Source organism: Sapajus apella, unplaced genomic scaffold (genome assembly GCF_009761245.1).
Source record: "Sapajus apella isolate SASKATOON/1434 unplaced genomic scaffold, GSC_monkey_1.0 scaffold19, whole genome shotgun sequence".
Classification (NCBI taxonomy): Eukaryota; Metazoa; Chordata; class Mammalia; order Primates; family Cebidae; genus Sapajus; species Sapajus apella.
The window spans coordinates 7,107,660-7,133,459 of record NW_022436959.1 but is presented as its reverse complement, the minus strand read 5'-3'; the positions used below and the strand labels follow the sequence as shown (position 1 = coordinate 7,133,459).

The following is a 25,800-nucleotide window of genomic DNA, read 5'->3' as shown; positions in this document are numbered from 1 at the left end:
CCATTGCTGGGTGTTTGTTTTCATTTTGCTATTATGAACATTGCTGCTGTGAATTTTTTGTTAACATGTTTTCTGGTACATGTGTGCACACATTTCTTTAGGACAGTATTACTCAAAATGTGGTCCTTGGACCAGCATCATTGGTGGTGTCATCTGTATGTGCTTGTGAGAAATGCGAATTTGTGGGCTCCACCCACATTCTGGGAATGGGGTCCAGGAAACCGAAACAAGCTCTGCACATGAATCTTAAGCACATTAAAATTTGAGAATCACTGCTCTGGGCTATGTATCTAGAAGTGGAATTGCTGAATCATAGGTTATGTATACCTTCAGCTTAAAAGCGTTTTCCACTGTGGTTATATTGATTTTTAGTTACACTGGTGGTTGAGAGTTTGTTTCTTTACATCTTCTGTAATAATGAGTATTGTCAAGATTTTTTTTTTTAATTAAAATTTGAGTATTTCCTGAGTTCCCTTTAACTAGAGTTGAATTTTGGCTTTTCAGATTTACTGAAAAAATTGACTTAGATTTACTATAGACTTTCTAAAAATATTATTAGAAATAATAGAAGTAGAGGCAAATAGTACAGCGAACTAAAAACTTCATATCTCCATCATCCACATTCAGTGTTCATTATATTTTGCAATATTTGCTTCATTTGTTTCTTTTCTCTGAAATATTTTAAAGACCGGTCCCAAATATGATGCCTTCACACTTGTATATGTAAATGCATATCTAAAATATGTACCATTTTCTTTGCATGATGACAGTGTCTTTTTTACCAAGGGCCTTTGGATTTTAAGAAGTTAGAATAGGTGTCATATTAAAATGTAAAAATTCTAAAATAATGGCAAAGCAGAGTATATAAGCTGTTATTTGGATATCATGAGTGGGAGGTTTTGAATTTTATCTCTGAATTCTTCTAATGTATTCAGTCAAATAATTATACTGAATATTTTCTATTTCACCAACAGAGTCAGAAATTTAGATTTCTTAAAGAGATTATTTAACCGAGGGTTTGCTTTTGGGATAAGAATGTGTTTAGAGTACTCGGAAATTTATCACTTCTCTGATAAAACTCAGCGTGTTTAATGATGATGTCCTAGTTAAACACTGGAGTAGGCAGCTAAAAGATGCCCTGACGCTATACTCTTAGAAGCGACTCTTTGAAAACCCAGACATCGAAACTTTCACATGTGCCAACCATTTTCTGTGGTATTTTGCGGAGTTCAGTACCCTGAATTTCAACATCTCCATCTAAACTTCCAATAGAATTAAGAGCATTGGAAGTCACTATAAAGTGAATTAAGCAGTGAGTATTTTTTGAGCATGTGTACTATGTTTGGTTATTGTTGGATAAGAAAGAAAGTACAGGGGGCCGGGTGCGGTGGCTCACACCTGTAATCCCAACACAGAAGGCCAAGGCAGATGGATCACAAGGTCGGGAATTTGAGACCAGCCTGGCCAACATAGTGAAACCCTGTTTCTACTAAAAATATAGAAATTAGCTGGGCATGGTGACATGCGCCTGTAGTCCCAGCTACTTGGGAGGCTGAGGCGTGCGAATCAAGTCGGGAGGCAGAGGTTCCAGTGAGCTGAAATCACGCCATTGCACTATAGCCTGGGTGACAGAGTGAGACTTGGTCTCAAAAAAAAAATATATATATAAGAAAGTACAGGAAATGAACCTGTTATTAAGCAGTACAGAACGGTACCCAGTAATTTTTTATTGTTGTGCATTGTAGTGATTCAATTAAATACTAAATTATGCTGATCAGGAAAGTATAGATATGTAGTATGTAATATGTTTAAAATTTTTATGTAATTTGCTACAAATTTTTTTTTTAAAAATGTGTATTAAAGCTTGGAAGATAAATGAGGCGGGAGTTGGAAGGGAACAGACAGATACATGGCTTTGTATATGAATAAAAAGTTGTTAGGTGTGTATGTGTATTTTAAACCAGGGAGTGATCAGGTCTGGTTTGCGTTTTGAAGATAACCTGTGAGAACAGTTTGGGGAAGGGGAAGGTCAAGAGCAGATGCATAGAGAGGTTACTGCAGTAGTCCAGGAAAAAATAACAGTAGCTGTATTGTGATTGTGGTGTAGATGTCTAAAGAATTGGTTGAATCTGACAGATACTCAGGAGGTAAAATCTACCAGGTAGATGATGGCTTGAAAATAAACGGGTGTGGCAGCAGGGGAGCAGTGGTAACACTGGCCTGGCTGGAACATCCTCATTATTCCTCAGCCCTTTGGTTAGACTAAACTTTTTAATCAGATTTATTGGCAGCTTACCGGTAAGAGTTTTTGTCATAACCAAACTTTTCAGAATGGTTTTCTTTCCCCTTTTGAAACAAATATTTGGACATTTTGAACAGTTCTTAATGACTTAATCCAGAGGTTGGCAAATGTCTAGTAAAGGACCAGATAGTAAATATTTCAGGCTTTGCAGACCTTTTCATCTCTGTCCCCTCTTTTTGTAGTTTGGGGCAAGCTGTAGAGACAATATATAAATGAATGTATGTGGCCACGTTCCGTAACAGTTTGTTAGTGGGCACTGAAATTTGAATTTCCTATAATTTTCACATGTCATAGCATTTTCTTCTTAAAATTTTTTTTCCCAGCCATTAAAAAATATAAACAGTTCTTGACTCAAGGGCTGTACAGAAATTGGCAGTAGGCCGCAGTTGGCCTGCAGACCTATGTAGGATAAACGAACCTGATAGCAGTATCTTAAGCATACCCTGAGAAATGACCCTGTGTGGCATACGGGCCTGAGTGTGTGTTCCAACTTAGGGAATTGGCTAACTAGGAGATTCGTTCCTTCTCTGGGAGAAACATCTGTGCCCTGTCCCATCCAATGGAACATGAGCTGTACAGGGGATCGAGGCCCCAAGTTTGGGGCTGAAAGAAAGTTGACAAGTGGAGGTTGTTAAGGGGAGGGTGCTAAGTGAAAACGTTACATAAACTACATGCCTTTTCCAAGCTGTTGTTCTTCTGTCTAGCCTGCCTCCAGTTGACTCTATGTAAGGTGATTCTCCTGTCCAGTCTACTGCTGCTCTACTCTCTGCCCTGTGTGTAATCCCCCAGTAAAACCCATGTCTTTCTTGTATGCTGGCTCGGGGTCTTGTCTTTGCCTCTTAAACTTGGTGCCACCCCCTGTGGAGTCAATAGGGGTTTGGCATAACAACCAACACTTTACCAACCCCAGAATTTCTTTACAAGAAGCTTTTAAGATAGATAGCAAATAGGCTGTAGGATATTAATTCCTTTCATTCCTAGAGAGTCATAAATGCTTAAGCCTATAATGCTATATTTGATTCTTCCATTTGTGAATTTGGGGGCTGTAGAAACAGGGAACTACCAGCAAACCCAATATAGCTAAGGAAATATATAATGCAGAGTGAGCTTCATGAAGGACAGTATCTTTAAGAAGGTAATTAACACATACCAATGAAAAGTAGTTTCCATAGGTCAGCCCCAGTGGGAAAGAAAATTAATAACTTTTGTCAGACTAAATACAGTTGTGTTAAAAAAAGTTGAGTAGAGTTCTGGTGTAGTTGTAAGAAACTTGGCTTAAATACTTAGGAGTTGGTGTGCTACCTGCTAAGCTTGAAAATCCCTGTAGAACCAGCCCTTCAGTTCTGAATCAATTTTTGACATAACTCATAGGGATTATATTATGTATGTGCTGTTTTAGGAAATACTGGTGACACTGAGTCCAGTTATTTGAGTGTAAACAGTAGTTGGCAAAATTTTATCTATGTAAACAATCCTGATTACAGTTAGGTGTGCAACTGCTATAGTTTAAATTAGATTTTAATTGTGATAGTAATCTGTTAATGTATATTTAGCCTTCCTTGTTACGTGTTGATTTGTCATGGTGGCTGTAAAAAAATTAGATTATTGACAATAAAAAATACTTTTAGCCAAATATATTTAAGACTTTAAGGCCCCAGTTGCCAAAAGGGCATTTAAAATAATGCTATCAAATTTTGTTAGGAATGTTTTATATTTGGTGAAGTGATCCTCCTATATTAGCCTCTCGAGTAGCTGGGACTACAGGCACACACCACCATGCCTGGCTAATTAAAAATTTTTTTTTGTAGAGACAGGATCTCCTTGTGTTGTTCAGGGTAGTTTCAAATTCCTGGACTCAAGCAGTTCTCCCTCCTTAGCCTCTCAAAGTCTTGGGATTATAGATGTGAGCTACTGCACCAGGCCTCTGAGGATTTTTAAATAGATATTTTGTTGCCTTTGATTCTGGTTATATCCTGATAGTTGACAGCATAGTAAAATCTTCCTGTTATGTTTGTGTGTTCATGTGTGTATGTATGTGTGTGTGGAAAGTAAGACAGATAAACATAGTGAACCATGCTTTAAAAATGCCCTTTAATGAGCCGAAATAGCTCAGTTGGGAGAGCGTTAGACTGAAGAAAAATGCCCTTTAGCTGTTCAGAGCTGTCTTTGTTCAGTTGAGCGCTAAGGAGAAAATTATGAAGAGAGAAAACTACTTTATCTTCAAATTTAAGTAAGGAGCAGCATATCTTAGAGGGAGGATGTATTCATTCACCCAGTAAATACTTATGTCACTCTGCGTTGACATAGTTCTATGAAGTAAACAGATACTGTGTGTGAAACATGAGGAAGCTATGTTTTAAAATTATTCCTTATGTTTTTTTAGTTCAGTAGAATTATTTAGAACATTTTATATTTTTATTTGAAAGTCCTAAAGACATTTGAGTGATAGTTTCTTAAGACTGTAACTACACCTGTAGCTCTTGGATTAATTTTAAGTCTAAGGAATTTGTTATCTGGTTGCTGTACATTAAAAGCAATACTTTCACTTTTATTTATATTTTAAAGAAGTAAGAGTTTCAGAAAAATTCAACTGAAATTCAGTAAATAGCTTTTGGAATAGCTAAAACATGATAAGACAACAAATATAAGAGAGGAATAATTTGTATGTGTTATGATAGGAATCATATGCATACCTTACTGACAGAACCTAAACTGAAACAGTTGATAAGTATAAGCCCTGTGCGCTGTACCCAAGTTGATACTTTGGTTATGGAGCTCACTGTCATTCTTTGGTGTCCTATGTTTTCTGCAGCTGAAGGGAATTGGAAATATGTATGTTTGGAAACATCATTCTGGGACATTGAGCTTGATTGAGAATTTTAGCTGTGGCTGGTGCAGGTTTTTCCTACTGTTTGCTTTAAGCCAATGAGTATAACCAGTAGCCATAGAGGTTAGAGTTCATTGTTAACGATTATTCTGAACTCTATGGCTGTTTAAACCTTTGTTCTCTTCATTTGACTTCTACAATATAATCTAAGACCCAGGTAAAACTAATATATTGCTCATGTTACATATGGCCCCATAGGCTAGTGGGCATTACACATGTGGGAAGTTAGTGTCGGGTGAGAAGCTGTGGCTCAAAAATGCATTTCTCCCCCTAGTTTGTGAATTCTCCAAGCAAATGCCATTACTCCAACCTTCTTGCCTCTCTGTCTTTCTACCAAGAGAAAAGTCCCAGAGCAGAGGCTGTTGTCATATTTATGAAATAAACAAGTAGACCCTAACTACTGTTGAAGCTTATGCTCAGTTCCAGAAGTGCCTTGCATACTTAGTCAGGTTTCTAAAATTGCCCTCAAGAATGCGGACTGTTACCCTTGGCACTGAGGCATCCTCCTCCTATTCTGTAGTGAGCTTGTTTCACATCAGTGAAGTGTAAAATACTACTTAACCTCCCTGTGTCTGTCTTTTGATCATTCTGTACCCTCATTCACTACCTTCCTTCCCCAGGGGTGATGTGTGGCCATTTCAAGGTTCCCTGGTAGCAGAATATGTTCAGTACATTAGATTTTATAAGGTCCGTTTGTATTAGTTAAACCACTGATCCCTAGGTCCTTGTTGTGTTATTGGCATATGCTCTCATATTATAAATTAAGGATGCCTTGTTTGTATTGCCACATGGATTTTACTTAGTTTCCCATGAGAGCTGACCTGTCCTGTACTACCATAGTTTAAGTTGACTTTTCTCCCATTGTGAATAGTAGTTTAGTTCTTTCCCCTTCATCAGCTGTTTGATAAGAGCAGTCACATTGTACTCTATTTGACATTATTCTGTAAAATGGATTAATTTCTTAATTTACTCAAATTTAAAAGAGAAATTTTTATTATATTATTTGGTTGTTTTCCCAGGGAAATACCCATGTTGCTCTAGATGACCTTTACTTTCTAATAAAGCTGTAATTTTCTGTGTCAGAATTATTTTCTATACATTTGATGGGGCACACATAACATTACATAACATTATATAACATGGCATCACAGTGACAGGAGAATATCCTCTGTCAGTGGTGACCCGCCATTAAGATATTTTATAGTTATTTTAATCTGTCAGGTTTGTAGGATATATATATTTAAAATGATCTAGACAGTAAAGCAAGAGGAATAAAGCTAACGGGATATTTTTGGTAGTAGGGTGGAGGAGACAAAGATGGACAGAAAGTTCACTGATAGCCTAGAAGGTAACAAAAGGGTATCAGTAATAAAAGCAAAAGGGAGCATCTTTGTAGTGTTATTTTTAGGAGTGTGAATATGCCAAAGACATAAAAATGTGTGCACGCTTTTCTTGCATTTTATGACTTCAACAATAGCTGTAAAATTTTTTCACTTGTTGGGGGGGAGGAAATTATTGAATCTCAAATACTTTATCATGCTAGGTTTCTCCATAGTTTTCCAAATATGGAAAGTATATTTGTTAAGATATCCAAACTTGATTCCAGTATGGATTTTGATTTGCTTGTGGTCCCTAATTGTCTGTTCTTATCTTATCCATTCATTCTGTTTTTTTGTTTGTTTGTTTTTGCCACTATTCACAAGAAATAAACCCTTGGAAATCTCAAAATAGACCCCCTATGATGTTGCATGGTTGTAACATTTTTATGCAAAGTATTATAAATGTTTTAATTGGTTATAAATGCTGTGAGAGAGATCTGATAGAGAGATGAGTGGACTGCAGAGTGTAGTGAAAAGAGTCCTAGTTCTGGCCCTACTCCTGACTAGTTTTAGGAGTTTAGGCAAGAATTTTAACCTTAGTTTTCTTACCTGTAAAAGGAGATGAGAGTAGATGTTTCCTTAGAGTGCATTCACATTCTCACAAAGTTGAGTCTACCTGGCGTGGGAGTAATTATGGTGAACATGGAGAAGTATAGCTCATTTTGGACAACACGGAGGGCGTTTGCTAGGCATATAGTGTAAAACTTAATATCTGATCCCATAAGTAAGTTTGTTTTTTGTCCCTAACCAAAAAAAAAAGGTGCTGGGTAGGTAGAAGGACACCTACAGGGTGTACTTAAAGAATCCTTGTAAGACATCTAATGAGTCATTACAGCATGCTGATACCTAACATAAAAAACTGCTTTGGATAGCTTTTCATTCATTTAGATATTTGAGTGATACTGTGTGTCATAAGAGGCACACTAATGATTTTGGGGCTCCAAAAAATTGATGGTAATTTTCACTTAAAATTGCTTCGTTTGTGTTCTTTCCATTCTCGTGAGTGATAGTTTTAAGAAGAGAATATGTGAAAATAAAGTAAAAGAATTGTCAGGCTGGACGCAGTGGCTCACACCTGTAATCCCAGCACTTTGGGAGGCCGAGGCGGGCAGATCACCTGAGGTCAGGAGTTCAAGACCAGCCTGACCAGCATGGAAAAACTACATCTCTACTAAAAAATACAAAATTAGCCAGGCGCGGTGGTACATGCCTGTAATCTCAGCTACACAGGAGGCTGAGGTAAGAGAATCACTTGAACCTGGGAGGTGGAGGTTGCAGTGAGCCGAGATCATGCCATTGCACTCCAGCCTGGGCGACAAGAGTGAAACTTCGTTTCAACAACAACAACAAAAAGGAGCTGTCACAAACAGGTCGATAGTAGAAAGTAGTGATTTTCCTCAATGGATCGAATATATCTATGGTCCTGACGTGAGCTAAACTTTTGAAGAATGTCTTTTATACAAATTGTTGTATACTGATGTTTTATGGGTTCATCAAGGATTGCTTTGGAGGATTTATTAGAGAATTAGACATTTAGGTTTTTAGCTTGGCGAAGTGCTTGTTGAACAAGGTTAAAACATTTCCTACTACCTTGTTTCAGAATGTATTCTGCTATATTGTGTTATTGGAACATTTGCTGTCCTGCATTTTAATTTTATTTCAGATATTTTTGTCCCTTATTAAGTCACTGTCATTTTTAAGTGTATAGATTTTACTTAGGGGTCTCCTCTTTGGCTTCTTGAGCAGCTTTTCCTTTATGGCAGAAAGTTTACCTATTAGAAAACTGTGATAGCTTAGAGAGAAGCTAGGTCATCTGTAGCGACCCTGCCTGTGGTTATAGAAATTAGTTAGCTTGCATTTTCTTGGAAATTTTTCATAACAAATAATTCTGTATTTGCCAGACTCGGAAAAGATCCTACCAGTAAATGAGTTAAGTTCATCTCAAGTCAAGTTACCTAATTGAGATCAGATGGAGTGGCGCTTCAGTTTAGACACCAGACCTTTTGCTGTGTGCTTATATTATATACTATAAAGTTCTTTGTTTATGGAAGTTGATTTATTTGCCTCCTTTTTTTTTTTTTTTTTGCTGGAGTGTTTAAAACAATTTTACATTTAAACTGAATTTTAAAAAAGATGCAGTACATTCCTGCAAGCAGTGCCTATAATTGTGGTTATAATCACCAGTAATTAGAATTTCCTAATCTGCCTTTAATTATGCCATTCTAGCCTCTAGAACTGAGGCCAACTGTATAAATTCATTAACGTATCCATTTAGATATTAAGTGTTGACTGTAGGTCTAGCTGGGTGCTTGGACGGAGTGATGAAATGTAATATTCAAAATAATATGCAACTTCTGCCCCACAGGTATCAAATTTGGGATAAGATCTACACAGAAGTGTTTACATGACATGTCAAATGTGTATTATCAGTAAAAAGAATTCAGTAGGACAGAGAAGGACATTTTGCTTTTTAGTTCTCTGAAAAGATTTAATTGAGATGGTGAGACTTGATCTGGGCTTTTGAAGGGAAGGGAGTAAATTTTTAGTAAAGTAGGAGTACAACAAGGCATATTGGCTTAAGAGCAAAGGCATGGAGGTGTCATGGGTATGTTCTATTGGAGGAAAAGAATTAAATGACGACAGCAAATTTTTATTAGGCCAGTAGTGGGAGACAGTGAGAGCAGCCTTGTACAAGGAATGGTGGCATGGGGGTGCTTGCATGAATTCAATAATGCGAAAGAGGACCAATAACCAGGATGCTGTGGCAGAAAGCTCAAAGCCTGGGAATCAGAAGAACTGAGTTCTGGCACTTTTGATTTCTTTCCGTTTAGACCTATATTCTCTCTAAGTGAGCAGTTTAAACTGAGAGAGCATAGGTTCCTTATGCTTAATATTCTTTAGTTCCATTATCAAAGACAGGGCGTGACAGCTTCCGTTTTGTATTACCTGAAGAGCTTTGTATGGCCTGGTGTAGCAGGCAGACGGAGGTTACTTGATAAAAAATCTGAACACATTCCTCTGTCACTGATTCATTCCGTTGTTTGTCATATTCAGTATATTTTTACCTAGGGGAGTGTTAAGCCTATTGATTCTTTCCTTCTAGAAATAATTTTAATTATTTATATTACCTAATGAGATCAGATGGAGTGGAGCTTTGTTTTAGGGACGATATAAAGGAATGGTTTTGATTTGGAATACTGGCTTTGAGTAGAGAACATTTGTAGCCAGTGAGGTTGATGACATAGGAGAGACGCGGAATGTTTGAATTATTATAAAGGTTAAAATAAGAATCCAAACATCTGGCATCTATCCTGCCTCTAATGTAATCCCTGTTTCCTTTCTCTTTGGATGTGGTGATTGAGAAGATGGCTTCTTCAGTGTGACTTTTTCTGGTGTCTTTATTTTGTTTATCGTTATTGGGAACTCATAACTAAGCAAGTTGCATTTAGATGACTTGTTTGCAGTTGTAGAATGATGATTTGATATGTAATCTCGTAATAGGGCCTTCGTCTTCTGTCATGCCTAACAGATCTGACTTGATGGTTGGAGTCATTTTTCTACCACCAAAAATCTCACCTGTATTGTTCTGTCAATTGATATATTCACCAGTCTCAGGCCTAGGATCAGTCCCTTTTTGATTGTGGTTGGTTTCTAGGAGGAAACAATGTGCAAATACTGAGTTAAAAGAAGGATTGGGCCACTGGAGATATAAAAAAAAATCTTTTTGCCTTAGTCATCAACAGTGGAAAAGCACTCGGTTAAAGTAACTTTGATACAGCAGTATGTGTCATTGAGTAGTTACAGAAAGTTTTTCTTTATAGGAGTCTGGATTTTATTATTAAAGAATGTCATGTTAGAGGCCAGGTGTGTTGGCTCACGCCTATAATCCTAGCACTTTGGGAGGCTGAGGTGGACGGATCACCTGAGGTTAGGAGTTCAAGACCAGCCTGGCAAGTGTGGTAAAACCCCATCTCTACTAAAAATACAAAAAGTAGCTGGGTGTGATGGTGCACGCCTGTAATCCCAGTTACTTTGGAGGCTGAGGCAGGAGAATCACTTGAACCCAGGGGGCAGAAGTTGCAGTGAGATGAAATTGCACCACTTCACAGCCTGGGTGAAAGAGCGAAACTCTGTCTCAAAAAAAAAAAAAAAAAAACAAGAAGGTCATTTTAGAACTGTACTTTTTATTTTTAGAGACAAGAGTCTCGCCCCGTTGCCAGGACTGAAGTGCAGTGGTGGGATCATAGTTCACTGAAGCCTCAATTCCTGGGCAAGAATGGTACTGTTTTAAGAATTTACAAAGAATAGGAGTTCTCTGAAAAGTGAACAGGGGAAAATTCAGTAAATGAAAGCCACTATTTACTGAATACCTACAATGTTGCAGGCTTTATATACATTATATACATTACAATCTTTAATTCTCACCATATTTCTGATGTGTATCAGTGTTTACAGGGAAGAAGTCAGGCCTGGAGGGCTGAAGTGTCTTCCCTGGGTCATTTAGTCTATATGTAATAGAAACAGGTTTTTACCAGGTCTATTGGGCATCAGATTTCTATATTTTTATCAGACTATTAAGGATAATAAGGAGATTGACATGTAAATAAACACAGGGCCATGTGCTGCATTGAAGTATTGGAAGTATTGTCCAGGTATGGAAGAAATACAAAGGGAGGGAATGATTGAGTCTGCCTTGGGGTGGACTACTTAGAGAAAGATTCCTGGAGAAAGATGACACCTTAGCAGGATATTAGTGATCATCTAAAAGTTCTTTAGGGTAGAAGAGCAGGATTAATGACACTGGTGATTCATTATCTCTGTATGTTTTTTTTCTCTCTTAAAAAAGAGCAGGATGATCTGGTTTATCTCTGCTGGTGACTCTCTTCATCACAATCTTCCTTGGCATTTTATACACCAAGATGATCCTGCTGTTCCCATCCCAGTTTTTGTTAGTTTGATCATGTTAGTACTTTACATTTGTAATATTTACTACTGTTTTATAGAGATAATTCCTACAGTGGTTTACATGTATTTCTATTATTAAATAGAATCATGCATGTGTGTACTACCTGCATGTCCATATGTTTATTTAATAACCATGGCTTATCCATTCCAGAATTCTTTGTTTTGATTCATCTCTTGGTTGAGTCCTGACTCTGAATATTTAAAGATAATACATTTCTTGAGTCCCGTTTTTTTCCTTCTAAGAGTTCTGAAGACCCCTCTGCCATATGTCCCAAATAATATCTCTATATGTTATATATGTAGATCTCTGTATATACAGATCTCTCTATATATACATAGATTTCTCTCTATATAATTATAGATACATAAATTTATAAATCTGTCTTATAGATACATAGATTATATAGAGAGATGAATCAAGGATGAATCAAAGACTTTAGAAATGGACAGGCTGTGATTAAATAAATATGTAAATACATACTAGTAGTACACACATAAATATTATGTATATCCATATATTATATATGGAAAATTCCAAGCCCTACCTCTTTTGTCCTTGCTTCCACCCTTTATGCTCCTCATCCAACCTAGACTGATAGCTTCTAGATCTGCTACACAGTTGTTATTCAAGGACTTCTTTCACCTCTCTCCTATGAAGGATCTATTTGTTCCTTTGCTTTTAGTAGAGTTCTTGCTCTAGAAGTTTATTGAGAGAGCACATAGAAGATAAAAGATTTTGATACCCTATCTGGAAAAAAATGTATTTATCAATCAAGAATTAGGGTAGAAGAGAGGGATTAATGACATTGATGATGCATTATCTCTCTAGTTTTCTCCTCTTTTTAAAAAGAGCAGAATGATTTGGTTCATCTCTACTGTGGACTGTTTTCATCACAGTCCCTTGGCCTTTTATATACCAAGTGAAATGTGATAGTTTGGGTGTATATAGTCTAAGTTAAATAAATTTTATTTCAGAATCTTAAAATTATTACTTCATTGGTTTTCTAGTTTCAGGTGTTGATGCTGAGAAGACCAGTGCCATTCTGATTCTGAAACATTCGGACCTAGACTCCAAAAATGGTACTGGCATGGAAGACAAAAAATTTAAAAGTCTGAGAAACTGTTCTAGATATTTTACTTTGATTTTTTTTTCTTTTTAAAAAACTTTAGACTTTGTTCTTTATCTCTAATGCTGTTACTTCATAGTAAGTACCTTGGTATGGCTGTTTATTTTCATTTGTTTATTTACATTGTTTCGGTCCATGTACTCATGAACTAAAGTTTGGAAAATGTGTTATAGTATGTCTTTGGTAGTTTCTTCCTCTTAATTCTGTTTCTGATTGGTTGGATGTTGGACCGCCTGGATTGATGTTCTAATTTTGTTAATTGCTCTACTCTTTGACATTTGGTTCTGCTTCTTGAGAGACTGAAAAAGCTGTATAGAGTCATGGTTAAGAACTTAGGCTCTGGAGCCAGAAGTCCCGTTTGAATTCTGATGTTGCTAATTTCCAGCTATGTGACCTTATACAAGTTACTTTTCTGTTTTTCATCTGTGAAATATTAGTATCTAATTCAAAGGATGTGGGGATAATTGAGTTAATTCACCTAAAGTACTTAGATAATTTCCTGGTACACAGTAAAATCTAATTTTTTGTTATCATTTGGCATGATTATTACAGCAAGTTAATATTTCTACTGTCTTTGAATTTTTAATTACCATCAATTTTTTAAATATTAAGGACCTATCTTTTGGTTCTCTGTTGTTATTGTGTAGCTTCCTTTTATTGTTGTAGTATCATCTTTGAATTATTGGGATAATTGAGAAAAATCAATTATCCCAATTGATTTGAAGAAGCAGCAAACATGCAAGGTGGAAACCAGAACAAATAAACAAAAAAGTAGAAAATCTCCAAATAAATAGAAATCATAAGAATGGGGTGGAGGTGTGGTTGGCAGTGTTGACATTTTCTTCTGTGTCCTGCATTGACTTTTATCATAGTCTCTTGTTCTATGTATTTGTTTTTTCTTTTTTTTCTTTTTCTTTTTTTTTTTTGACAGAATCTCTCTCTGTTGCTCAGGCTGGAGTGCAGTGGCATGATCATGGCTTATGGCAGCCTTGATCTCCTGGCTCAAGTGATCCTCCCACCTCAGCCTACCAAGTAGCTGGGACTACAGACATGTACTACTATACCTGGCTAATTTTTTTTCTTCTTTTTTCTTTTGGTAGAGACGGGAGTCTCACTATGTTGCCCCGACTGGTCTTGAACTCCTGGGCTCACGTGATCCTCACTCTTCAGCCTCCCAAAGTATTGGGATTACAGATGTGAGCCAATGTGCCTGACCTGGTGTCTGTCTTATGTGTTGGAGGCCTTTTCCAATTTTTCTCATAATTAGGTTCAAATTATATTTAGGAGAAATAGACGTAGGATTATGTCCTCAGTGCATCATATCAGGGAGTACATGATGTTAGATACCAGCTTTCCCTCTTTTTTGGTGACAATAAGTTGAACATTTGTTTAATTCAATGTCAGTTTTTTTATTGTAGGAGTGCCCTTTTCTCTTAGTTAATTAAGTGACCTTGGATTGATACTTTTAGAGTATATAATTATTAATATGTACTTTTGCATTTTTAAATTTAATATGTTGTGATCTATGTCATTATTCATTTCAGTTATTGGATTGTCCAGATTTGGCAAGGAGGAACCCTTTCAAACTGGCTTCCATGCCTTTTAATTTTTATTTATTTTTATTTTTTAGTTGTATATTGTATGGGGTACAAGTGTAATTTTGTTACATGGCTATCTTGAGACATGATGAAGTCAGGGTTCTTAGTGAATTCATTATTCGAATAATGTACATTGTACCAATTAAGTAATTTCTTATCTACCCCCGCTAGGCCCTCCTTCCAAATCTCCATTGTCCTGTCATTCCACACACTTATCTGTACACATTATTTAGCTCCCACTTATAAGTGAAAGTATGGTATTTGTCTATCTGAGTTGTTTCATTTAAGATAATGACCTCCAGTTCTGTCCATGGTGTTGCAAAAGACGTGATTTCCTTTTTTTAATGGCTGAATAGTATTCCGTTGTGTATATATACACACTTTGTTTATCTGATCATCTGTTGATGGACACTTAGGTTGGTTTATCTTTGCTACTGTGAGTAGTGCTGTGATAGAGATATGAGTACAGGTGTCTTTTTGTGCCATTTTATATGTCCATATCAGTTTTTGAGTACCTCCTAGGTCTGGCACAAGACAGCCCAGGCTCACCTTGTACTTTCACTGCCTGAGAGCTAGAAGCAGCCATTTCTCCAAGCAGCTCTAATTATTTTTGTGAGGGAATGATACTTAGAAACCTAAGTTCTGCTGTGTCTGCTACTGGAGTGTCATGCTTTTAAGCCCTTTTTGGACAGAGCTATGTGTGTGTGTACCTTTCTTTATGGTTATCGGTTTAATATGTAGTTAGCTTTTTTTCTATTTTAGGTAGGGATTTTCTGCTAATCCTTGTTGGTTTGTTTTTATTTTTGAACATGTAAATCATGAACATTATTTCAAAAGTCAAAAACTTTATTAAAAGGTACACTCATGAGTACTGTCTTCCCCATGTCTTTTACCACATTCTCGCTATCTGTAGGTAGCATGGTGTAAACCTTAGGTTGGAGTTTATGCTTCTTGCTTTTCTTTTTTGCAGATATGCATATACATGCATTCTTATTTATCTTCTTTGCACAATAGCTAGCATTGCATGTTTGCATTGCATTTTTTTTAACTTAATATAGCTTGGTCATCACTCCATATCAGTTCATAGAGACCTTCCTCATTTCTTTTTTTGTTTACAGCTATGTAGTACTCATCGTGTGGATGCACCATGGTGTATTCACCACATCTCTTATTTGTAATAACTTAAATTGCCTCCAGTACTGTACTGTTTCAAATAGTGCCACAGTAAATTATTGCCATATGTTTTTTTGTATTGTAGGGGACACACCTTCAGAGTACATTTCTAGGTCTGTGCCAGGAGATAAGTGCATATGTAGTTTGGTTAGATATTGCCACATACCCAGAAATGTAGAGATTGTACAATTTTGCCATCCTACCAGCAGTGTATGAAAGTATTGATTTGCCCACAGCCTCACCAGCAAAGTGTGTTGTCAGGCTTTTTAATTTTTGCTGACCTGGGATGAGAAATCATACCTCAGTGTAGAGATAAAGTAGAGCCTAAGGAGAAAATACAGTTTGTGCAAGAATCACCCAGATTTCTAGTTAAGAACAGTGAATGAAATGTGTTTCTCTCCTTCCCCCAAACCCACTAAAATGAGACTAAATGAACATAAAGAACTTGAAAGGAAAATGCTTCTTATATTCAAATACCACAGTTTTAAAATTTGTTTAAGGAGCCTTTGTGTATCTTTTCTTAGTACGATGTCTGGTTAGAACTTTTGTCCATTTTTTCTAACAGTATTTGGGTTATTTTCCTTAGTTTTAAGAGTGCTTTATATAGATGTTTAACTTAGGATTTTTGACTTTATAATGATGTGGAGGTGATATATATTCTGTAGAAACTATACTTTGAATTTTAATCTTTTTCAGGGCTAGCAATATACATTATGATACTCTGGTAGTGCTGGGCCAAATATCTCATGTAATTTATTGAATACTGTATTGAAAGTGTTCTGAGCACATTTGAGGTAGGCTAGACTAACCTATGATGTTTGGTAGTTTAGGTGTGTGCATTTTCAACTTATGATACTTTCAATTTACCATCCTAAGTCAAGGAGCATTTGTATATTAAGGATATTGTCCTTTTGTTTTTGATATACATTGCAAATATTTTAAATTTATTTGTCTTTTGAATTTGCTTCTGATGTGTTTAGCCATGACACCTTTATTTTTCTTTTATTGCGTAATGCCTAAGAGATGCCCTAAAAACACTGACTGTAAGCTTTATGTGCAAAGATAGGGCTTATTAATAGGCAAGGATATTGATGTATCATTCTGTGGGACCTTTTGATTTAAGAGAAGAATCTACCAATTTCTTAATGAATAGAGATGGAAGCTGTGGAGTGGGGCCTTTTTCAGTTCATAGATCTTTGTTTATTCTTCTGTTTTCTTCCCTGCCCATTGCTGTGCCTGGTATTCTCAGTTCTGAATATTCTTTGATGGTTTTTGTTTTTCCACAGTAAATCTCCATCCTCATGCCGTAGTTGGGGTGTGGTATTTGCTTGGATCTGTTTTTTATTCAGGCTTTCAGTCAGTCTAGATTTTAGCCTCATGAATCACTGTTGTCTTGGGAAGTCATGAAGCTCCAGATACCTGAGTCCTTTGGGGATTATTTAATGAGAATTGGCTTACTTCTGCAGACCCTCAGGATCTGTGTTTGCTCGGTGCCATTGATGCTTTCATTTATTTATTTTTTTTCTCATTTACTGCCGACTTCTCTCAAGTTCTTCTTTAACTCATCTCAAAATTTTATTTATTTTCATTTCAGCAGGTTTTGGAGGGGAGAAGAGAGAAACATGTGTTTCATTCACTGTATGTAATTAGAAACCCAGGTGGTTCTTTGTACTTACTGTTTTTCTCCTTAGGCTCTACTTTGTAGGCAGTTGGATGGCTCTCAAATGAGGCTTTTTAGGTTCACAATATTGCTGTTTTGATTTAAGTTTGTTTGCCCGTACTCAGATGATTCTGATGATTCAAATCAAATCAGTTGCCTCTTGCCCTCTTTTATGCTAAGTTTAACTTCTGGGAAGCAAATTTTTCAAGTTTCAAGGCAAGAATTCGTTAGTTCATGCTTAAAATCTGGTTGCAGTTTTAAGATCTCTTTGTTTTCTCCCCATAGTTGATCAGTTTCACTGTATTCTATGTAGCCTGTGTTTGGCCATTACAGCTTTTTTGTAGTTTCATTTTTAGGGGTGTCTAATCTTTTGGCTTCAGTGGGCCACACATAAAATACACTAACAGTAGCTGCTCAGCTTAAAAAAAAATCACACACAAAAAAATCTCATAATCTTTTACGGAAGTTTACGAATTTGTGTTGGGCCACGTTCAGGCCATGGGTTGACCAAGCTTGTTTTAATCGAATCCTCTTTCCTGTTTTTCTTCTTTCTCTTTTTGGTGGTTTTCAAGAAGTTGAAGTAAACATACCTTTTTTCCTTTCTTTTAAAATGCATTTAATACAGTTTGAAAAACATTGTCCAAAATCATATATTTCATTTAGGAAATTGAATACCTGGAGGAGTAGCTGTGCCAAAACCTTTTTCCCAATCCTTATAACGTTCAGCATGAGGTTTGATTCTCCTTTCACTCATTTGGTTGCAGCGAGTTTCATGTCACAGTGAAGGGAGGACAGTTCCTGTGAGAACACATGTGCTGGAACTAGAGAGTTGCCAAAACGTCTCTTTCACCACCTGTCTTACTAGTTGTCTCTCCCAGTGCGTCTGCTTCTGTCTACACTTTAGCTCCGTCGTCTTCATGTGGCTTTCTCTCCTGTGCTTGCCTAGTTTCTTTTCTCTCCTAAGTTCAGCTTACACCTGAGCCATCATGGACACTCCTCTTTTACTTACTTTTGGCATTTCTGCTTAAGCTCTTTACTGCTGGCCAATATAGTCTCTCACTGTTTCTTAATCATATTTCCAAGACAAAAAAAAAAGAAAGATTGGCCCAGGCCATCTTTTTGTTCCACTTCTGATTTGTGCCTAGCCAAACTATAAATTGGCTGTCTGGGTTCAGGTATCCAAACAGCTTAGGACTGTCACGGGAGGGAACAGTAGAATCATGGTGTATCTGAGGACTGCCTAAGCAACAAGGAGGCAGGGGTGGGGTAGTTCACCTTGGTACGTGAAGGGGCAGAATAGAGCTGAATACATCAAAGAGTTTGTTTTTCTGTATGTCAATTTATTTTTAATGGAGGACTTTAGGCAAATACTTAGTAGTGCAGATTGAATCTTGTAGGAAACTAGCTAATTTTTAAGTGTCAAAATTCACTGCAAAAACCTGCACCCTGATCTGATGGTATTTTCTGTTTTCATTATGACTTTAGTACCCTGGTGTGGCAGAAAGACCATTAAAGCAGAAGTCAGGAGTCTTAGATCCTAGGCCTGTTTTTGTGGTTTTGAAAGGCTTCACATTTCTGCATGAGATACATTTTTAAGGTTATTGAGGTAGAATGGTGTCTAAGGTACTATTTAGCTATAAAACTTGTGACTCACAGTGTACTATATCACATTGGGAAAGGTAATTTCCACAAGAGTCGTCAGATTACAAAGCTTATAATTACATGAAATCATGAGTACAGGTTAATGTAAAAAGAGAGATACAGGAGTTTGTAGTGGACTGCATCCCCTCATTTTTTATTTGATGAGGAGATTGTCTTTGTAAACTGATACAAAGTCAGATGTTAAAATCACAAACTTTTCCCGACTTGAGTTGCACATAAACAGTGTAATGCAGTAAGTTAATATTGAAGTTTCAGATGCTTTTTGATCTTACATGCTTTTTAAAAGCCAAGCCATAGTTGGATATTCAGAATAGTTAAGTAACTTGAGTTTCTTTTACTTTTTAGGATTTAAGTGCCCCGTATGCTCAAAATTTGTACCCTCAGATGAAATGGATTTGCATCTTGTAATGTGTTTAACAAAGCCAAGAATAACCTATAACGGTAAGTCCAATGCTTTAAAATAATATTTTAAGTTAAAATTACCTTACATTTTATGAATTTCATGTTTTGAGCATAATTTAGAAGGAGGGAAGGATGTTGTTTTCTATTTTTACCAGCACACTAATGCAGTGGTTCTCAAACTCAGTGATCTCAAGATTTCTTAACCCTTCAAAAGATTATTGAGGACCTCAGTTTTTCTTTATGTGGGTTACATCTGTCAATATTTGTCATATTAGAAATTAAAAGAATTTAAATTTTTTAATTTATTTCATTAAACATAAATATAATTATACTGACAACTTTTAAATGAAAAGCAAATTTTCTAAGCCAAAAATATTTAGTGACAAGAGTGGCATTTTCTGTATTTTTACAAACTCTTTAGTATCTGGCTTGAGGACGAGGAATTCTCACATGTGCTTCTTCATTCAGTTTATTGTGATATGACACATCTTGTGTCCTCTGGAAAACTCTACTGCTATACTGGAGAGAATGGGAATGAAAAAGGCACATACGGCTGGGCATGGTGGCTCATGCCTGTAATCTCAGCACTTTGGGAGGCCGAGGTGGGTAGATCACTTGAGGTCCAGAATTTGAGACCAGCCTGGCCAACATGGCGAAACCCATCTCTACTAAAAAGAAGCAGAAGATGAGCCGGCTGTGGTGATGCATGCGTTTAATCCCAGCTACTCAGGAGGCTGACACAGGAGAATCACTTCAACCTGGTAGGTGGAGGTTGCAGTGAGCCGAGATCACACTACTGCACTCCACACTCGGAGACAGAGTGAGATGCGGTTTCCAAAAAAAAAAAAAAAAAATGGCAGATGCTGTTTTAGTGTTACCATGAAAATAGTTTTTACTTTGTTAATTTAAAAGGATTTCAAAGGCTCTTCTACTTCTCCTACTCTACAAGAGTCTTTGGACCACACTTTGAGAACTGCTGCATTAAAATAAAATCTTTTTGGGTTAAACGTAAGTAAAAAGTAATGTTTGTAATGGCCATTTTCAGAAGTAAGCAAGCATGGTTGAAACTGCAGCTTGTTTCTTTTTATCTAAGAGTATAGAGTAAATGAAGGGAACATATTTAGGAGTAGGGAGGATAAAAGTTTATTCAATAAATAAAGTAAATAGATGGCTAATGGGAGAAAAAATCTTTAAGAGAAACCCAAAACTACCTATGCTGTGCATATCTGTCTCTGTCTTTCCTCCCATAATTGTTTATGTTTAATATGAGTGCCTTTAAATTCAGTCTGTGAGCCCTGGAAGCTAACTGGTGTTTTTGTTAGGGCTGGTGCTTTAGACTGTACCATTCTTTTCTGAGCAAAATCTCTAGATATTCCAAAACCTAAAAAAAGATGGTAATGTAGTCTTGGCATACTTTAGAATAGACTTGGGGGTGAAAAGTCAAGTAGTTCTGTCCTGACTAATGAGTAGAATAAAATAAAGGAAAAACGTATGTTTTTTTTCCTAAAATTTTATAGAGAAACAGACTTCAAAAGCTTAAGAGAAATTTTGTTTTTTTAAGATGTAAATTTTGGTTTGAAACAAAATGTGTAGAAAGGGTACCAGTAAACAGTATAGCCAATTGAAAGATTGGCTAAATTCAGTATATATTTTGAGCATCTATTAGGTGCGACGTACTGTGTTAGGAATTAGAGATATTCTAGTGAATGAACAGAAATGGGGCTTAGAGCCTACTAATAATAGTCACTGTTCTCTGAGCTAAGAATTATTGGTTAAATAAAAGTGTTCTGTGAAAAACGTAGTAGATATAGTAGCACTTATCTGAGATTTCTACTCAGGTAAGAAAAATGTTTGGAGGGAGAGAATTTAACATTGAAATGAGCATATTACTTTGGATAGTGTTTTGCAAGTTGTTTTAGGAGTCAGTTTCTCAATTCTTCCCTGTCTTTCAGTCTCTAGTATGGTGGTGCTTCAGCCATACTATTACAGTGGTGACAATAGACACTTTTTCCCATTCATTTGCTGATGAAATGTCAAAGTGGCTTTTAGCAATTACTTGGCATAGTAAATGTATCTGTTGATTATATCCTAACAGATTTGCATTATGAAATTAATTGGCTACTTTGCATTATCTACTTGAAGTTCAGTTATTTAGGAAGTAGAAAGCGTTCTCATTCAAAATTCAAAATTTGAGACTAAAAGTGTTTAGGTTTGTTTTTCATGTTTGCTCCACTGTCTTATCATTATACTCCGTAATTGTTTATGTTTAATATGAGTGCCTTTAAATATCAATAAATTGGCCGGGCGCGGTGGCTCAAGCCTGTAATCCCAGCACTTTGGGAGGCCGAGGCGGGTGGATCACGAGGTCAAGAGATCGAGACCATCCTGGTCAACATGGTGAAACCCCGTCTCTACTAAAAATACAAAAAATTAGCTGGGCATGGTGGCGTGTGCCTGTAATCCCAGCGACTCAGGAGGCTGGGGCAGGAGAATTGCCTGAACCCAGGAGGCGGAGGTTGTGGTGAGCCGAGATCGCGCCATTGCACTCCAGCCTGGGTAACAAGAGCGAAACTCCGTCTCAATAAATAAATAAATAAATAAATAAATATCAATAAATTGTAAACCTCTGGTTTTCAATTTGAAAATCGCAAATATGTTTGACCACGTAATAATATATTTACACACAGTCTTAGTATTCTGTACATTTACTTTTTGTTTAATATATCTAGAATACAGACTTCGTGTATATTGTGATACTTAATTTTTTTAAGTTTTAAGTTCAGGGGTACATGTGCAGGTTTGTTATATAGGTAAACTTGTGTCACGGAGGTTTGTTTTACAGATACTTTGTCACTCAGGTATTAAGCCTAGGACTCATTAGTTATTTTTTCTGATCTTCTCCTTCCTCCAACTCTCCACCCTCTGTTGGCTCCAGTGTATGTTGTTCCCATCTATATGTCCATGTGTTCTCATCACTTAGCTCCCACTTATAAGTGAGAACATGTGGAATTTGCTTTTCTGTTCCTGCGTGAGTTTGCTGAGGATAATGGCCTCCAGTTCCATCCATGTTTCCACATAGGACATACTCTCTCTTTTTTATGGCTATGTAGTATTCACATGGTGCATTTTAACTCAGATTTTCTTTATCCAGCCTGTCATTGATGGTCATTTAGGTTGATCCATGTCTTTGCTCTTGTGAACAGTGCTGCAGTGAACATAATGCATGCATGTGTCTTATAACAAAATGATTTATATTCCTTTGGGTATATACCCAGTAGTGGGATTGATGAGTCAGACGGTATTTCTGTCTTTAGGTCTTTGAGGAATTGCCACACTGTCTTCCACAATGGTTGAACTCCCACCAACAACAGTGTGTTAAGTGTTCCTTTTTCTCTACATCCTCTCCAACATGTATTATTTTTTGACTTTTTAATAACAGCTAGTCTGACATTTGAAATGGTATCTCCTTGTGATTTAGATTTGCGTTTCTCTAATGGATCAGTGATGTTGAGCTTTTTTTCATATGATTCTTGGCCATATTTATGTCTTCTTTTGAAAAGTGTTCATCTCCTTTGCCCACTTTTTCATGGGGTTGTTTGCTTTTTTCCTGGTAATTTTAAATTTCTTATATATGCTGGATATTAAACAAACCTTTGTCAGATGCATAGTTTGCACAATTTTTCTCCTATTCTGTAGGTTGTCTGTTCACTTTGTTGATAGTTTCCTTTGCTGTGCAGAAGCTCTTTAATAAGATCCCATTTGTCAATTTTTGCTTTTATTGCAATTGGTTTTGGTGGCTTTCTCATGAAATCTTTGCCTGTTCCTATGTCTACAAGGGTATTGCATAAGTTGTCTTCCAAGGTTTGTATAGTTTTGGATTTTACATTTAGGTATTTAATTCATCTTGAGTTAATTTTTGTATATGGTTTAAGGAAGTAGGGCGGGGGGTCCAGTTTCAACCTTCTGCTTACGGCTAGCCAGTTATCCCAGCATCATTTATTGAATAGGGAATCCTTTCGCCATTGCTTGTTTTTGGTTAGGTTTGGATATTTGACAGTTTTTAATTTCCTGATTTAACTGTGTCTAAATCATTAAACTTTTCTGCTAGATCACTTGTTTGGTGTCTTAAGAACTAGTATAACTAATATGTAACCTTCTGCTTGGGGATACTGTAACAACCAAAGATTTTGAGTTTTAAATATTTGACTGTATTTCAATCTAGAAATTAGTAAATGTCATTCAAAAAGTTAATCAAGTTGTAGCCATTCTTAAAGTTGTTGACTGAAATCTTTGAAAAATTATTATTATTATTATTATTTTAGAGTCAGGGTCTTGCCGTGTTGCCCGGGCTAGAGCTCAGTAGCTATTTATAGGCACGGTAATGGCATCCTATAGCCTCAAACTCATGGGCACAAGTGATCTTCCTACCTCAGCCTCCCAAGTAGCTAGGACTACAGGTACATGCCACAATGCCTGGCTTCTTTTATTTTTTATTTCGTGGAGATAAAAAATCAAAGTGTATATTAACTGTATAAACATTCACAGCAAGAAGCAAATACAACCTCTTAATAAAAACTGTATATAGTTTTTGAGGTTTTAAAATGAGCCCTTGGACAGTGGCCAGTTATGAGTAAGTGAAGGAGAAGGAAGTTTTGCCTGGACAGATGTGAGGGTTGCAGAGAGTGGCAGATTAATAATGACTTCCCTATCATCGGCAAGGAGAATTCTAATACCACCTTGTTTTAAAGGCAGAACCCTCCCCCCTCCCTACCAACAGTTCTATCACAGGTGATGAGTCCAAATGAAAATTGGCTTCTTTAATACCTAGGCAAACCATCTAGGATTGTTATAAAGTAGAACAAGGTAAAGTCAGAGAGTCGCTAAAACTGAATCTTTTTAGTCAGTTGGATTCCTCTCAGTTTTATATTTGAATTCCTACATGTTGATTCTGTAGAGAGATGCATCAGATATATTGGGCCTCTAAACTGTGTTAATGCTCAAACAAGAACATTTTTTTTCAACATAGTGCTCATTTAACTTACACTTTTTGTAGCCTTTTCCAGAGTAGCTAGATCTGAAATTTTGAAATTTGTTTGTTAAGTGAATGTTAATTTAACTGTCTATAAACATTGATAGTTAGCAAGAAGAATAGTGGCTTGTTTTCCTCAGGCTGGATATAAATCATATAGATAAGCTCCTGAATTGGATGAGTTCCAGAAATTTGAATATAAATTGATGATTTAGAGTTTCAGACACTTTCTCACAGAGATAATATTTGAAATATTGGTCTGTTTTACAGACTAGCTCACCAAAACCTTCTTATTTTTTTAAATGCACACTGTATCTGAACACCCAAATCCTAGTACCTGAAGAAGAAATTGGCTGAGCAGGTAGAAGCTCTCAGGGCTTGGGCAGCTGGCCCAGCAGAAGTCCCGATGGGAAGCCCAAGGCTGTCAGGGCAGGGAAGTATTTTGAATGATGTGGGTGACATTATCTATTGCAGATGGTATTTTGGCAGCATGATAAAAATTCAGAATGCCACAGTGAGTGTTCATCAACATTGATTGCCGTCATGCCAAGAACTGCCTATTTTGTATACTTTTCCGTCTTTTCATGTGCTTCATTGTTGAATTTATGGACCTAATAATTCCTTGTATAGTCTATGAACCTAATATAAATCTTATGAGTATAGAGACTCTTCATTTCCTTGTCCCTTATCTTCTAGAATATTTAGAACAAGCCAAAAATGAACTAAATATTATTAGCAAATTCTTAGTCTTTTTAAAATTTTTATTTTATGTGTACATAATAGTAGTAGGTTTATGGGGGTACATGTGATATTCGGATACAGATGTACAATGTGTAATGATCAAATTAGCATAATTGGGATGTCTATCACCTCAAGCATTTATAATTTCTTTGTGTTAGGAACATTCCAGTTCTACTCTTCTAGTTATTTTGAAATACACAATAAATTATCGTTAACTATAGTTGTCCTGTTGTGCTTCCAAACACTAGGTCTTATTCCTTCTGTCTATTTTTGTACCCATTAATCAAAACTTTTTATATCCCCCCTTCTCTAGTACCCTTCCCAGCCTTGGTAACTATCATTCTTCCCTCTGTCTCCATGAGATGAGTTTTGTTTTGTTTTTTAATCTCCCACATAATGAGTGAAAATATATCTGTCTTTCTGTGCCTGGCTTATTTCACTTAATGGCCTCCAGTTCCATCCATGTTGTTGTAAATGACAGAATTTCATTCATTTTCATGGCCGAATAATATTCCATTGTTTATAGATACCACATGTTGTGTATCCATATTCATCTGTTGCTAGATGCTTAGGTTGATTGCATGTCTTGGTTATTACGAATAGTGCTGCAGTAAACATGGGAGTGCAGATATCTCTTTGCTATACTAATTTCCTTTCTTTTGGGTATATATCCAGTAACAGGAATGCTGGATCATATGGTAGTTCTCTTTCTAGTTTTTTGAGGAACCTCTCTGCTGCTCTCCATGGTGGCTTCACTAATTTACATTCCCACCCACAGTGTTCCCTTTTCTCCACACCCTTGCTAGCATGTTACTGCCTGTCTTTTTGATAAAAGCCATTTTAAGTGGGGTGAGATGATACCTCGTTGTAGTTTT

The 25,800-nt window shown here is 36.5% G+C and overlaps 1 protein-coding gene across 1 annotated transcript in view; it reads left to right on the top strand.

Moving 5' to 3' along the window:
• Positions 1-25,800, top strand: part of ZNRF2 (zinc and ring finger 2) — an 88,950-nt gene that overhangs the window by 29,270 nt on the left and 33,880 nt on the right. Inside the window, exon 2 of the mRNA XM_032286892.1 lies at positions 19,099-19,194. Within this exon, the coding sequence (XP_032142783.1) occupies positions 19,099-19,194 (96 nt within the window). The remainder of the gene's footprint in view (positions 1-19,098; positions 19,195-25,800) is intronic.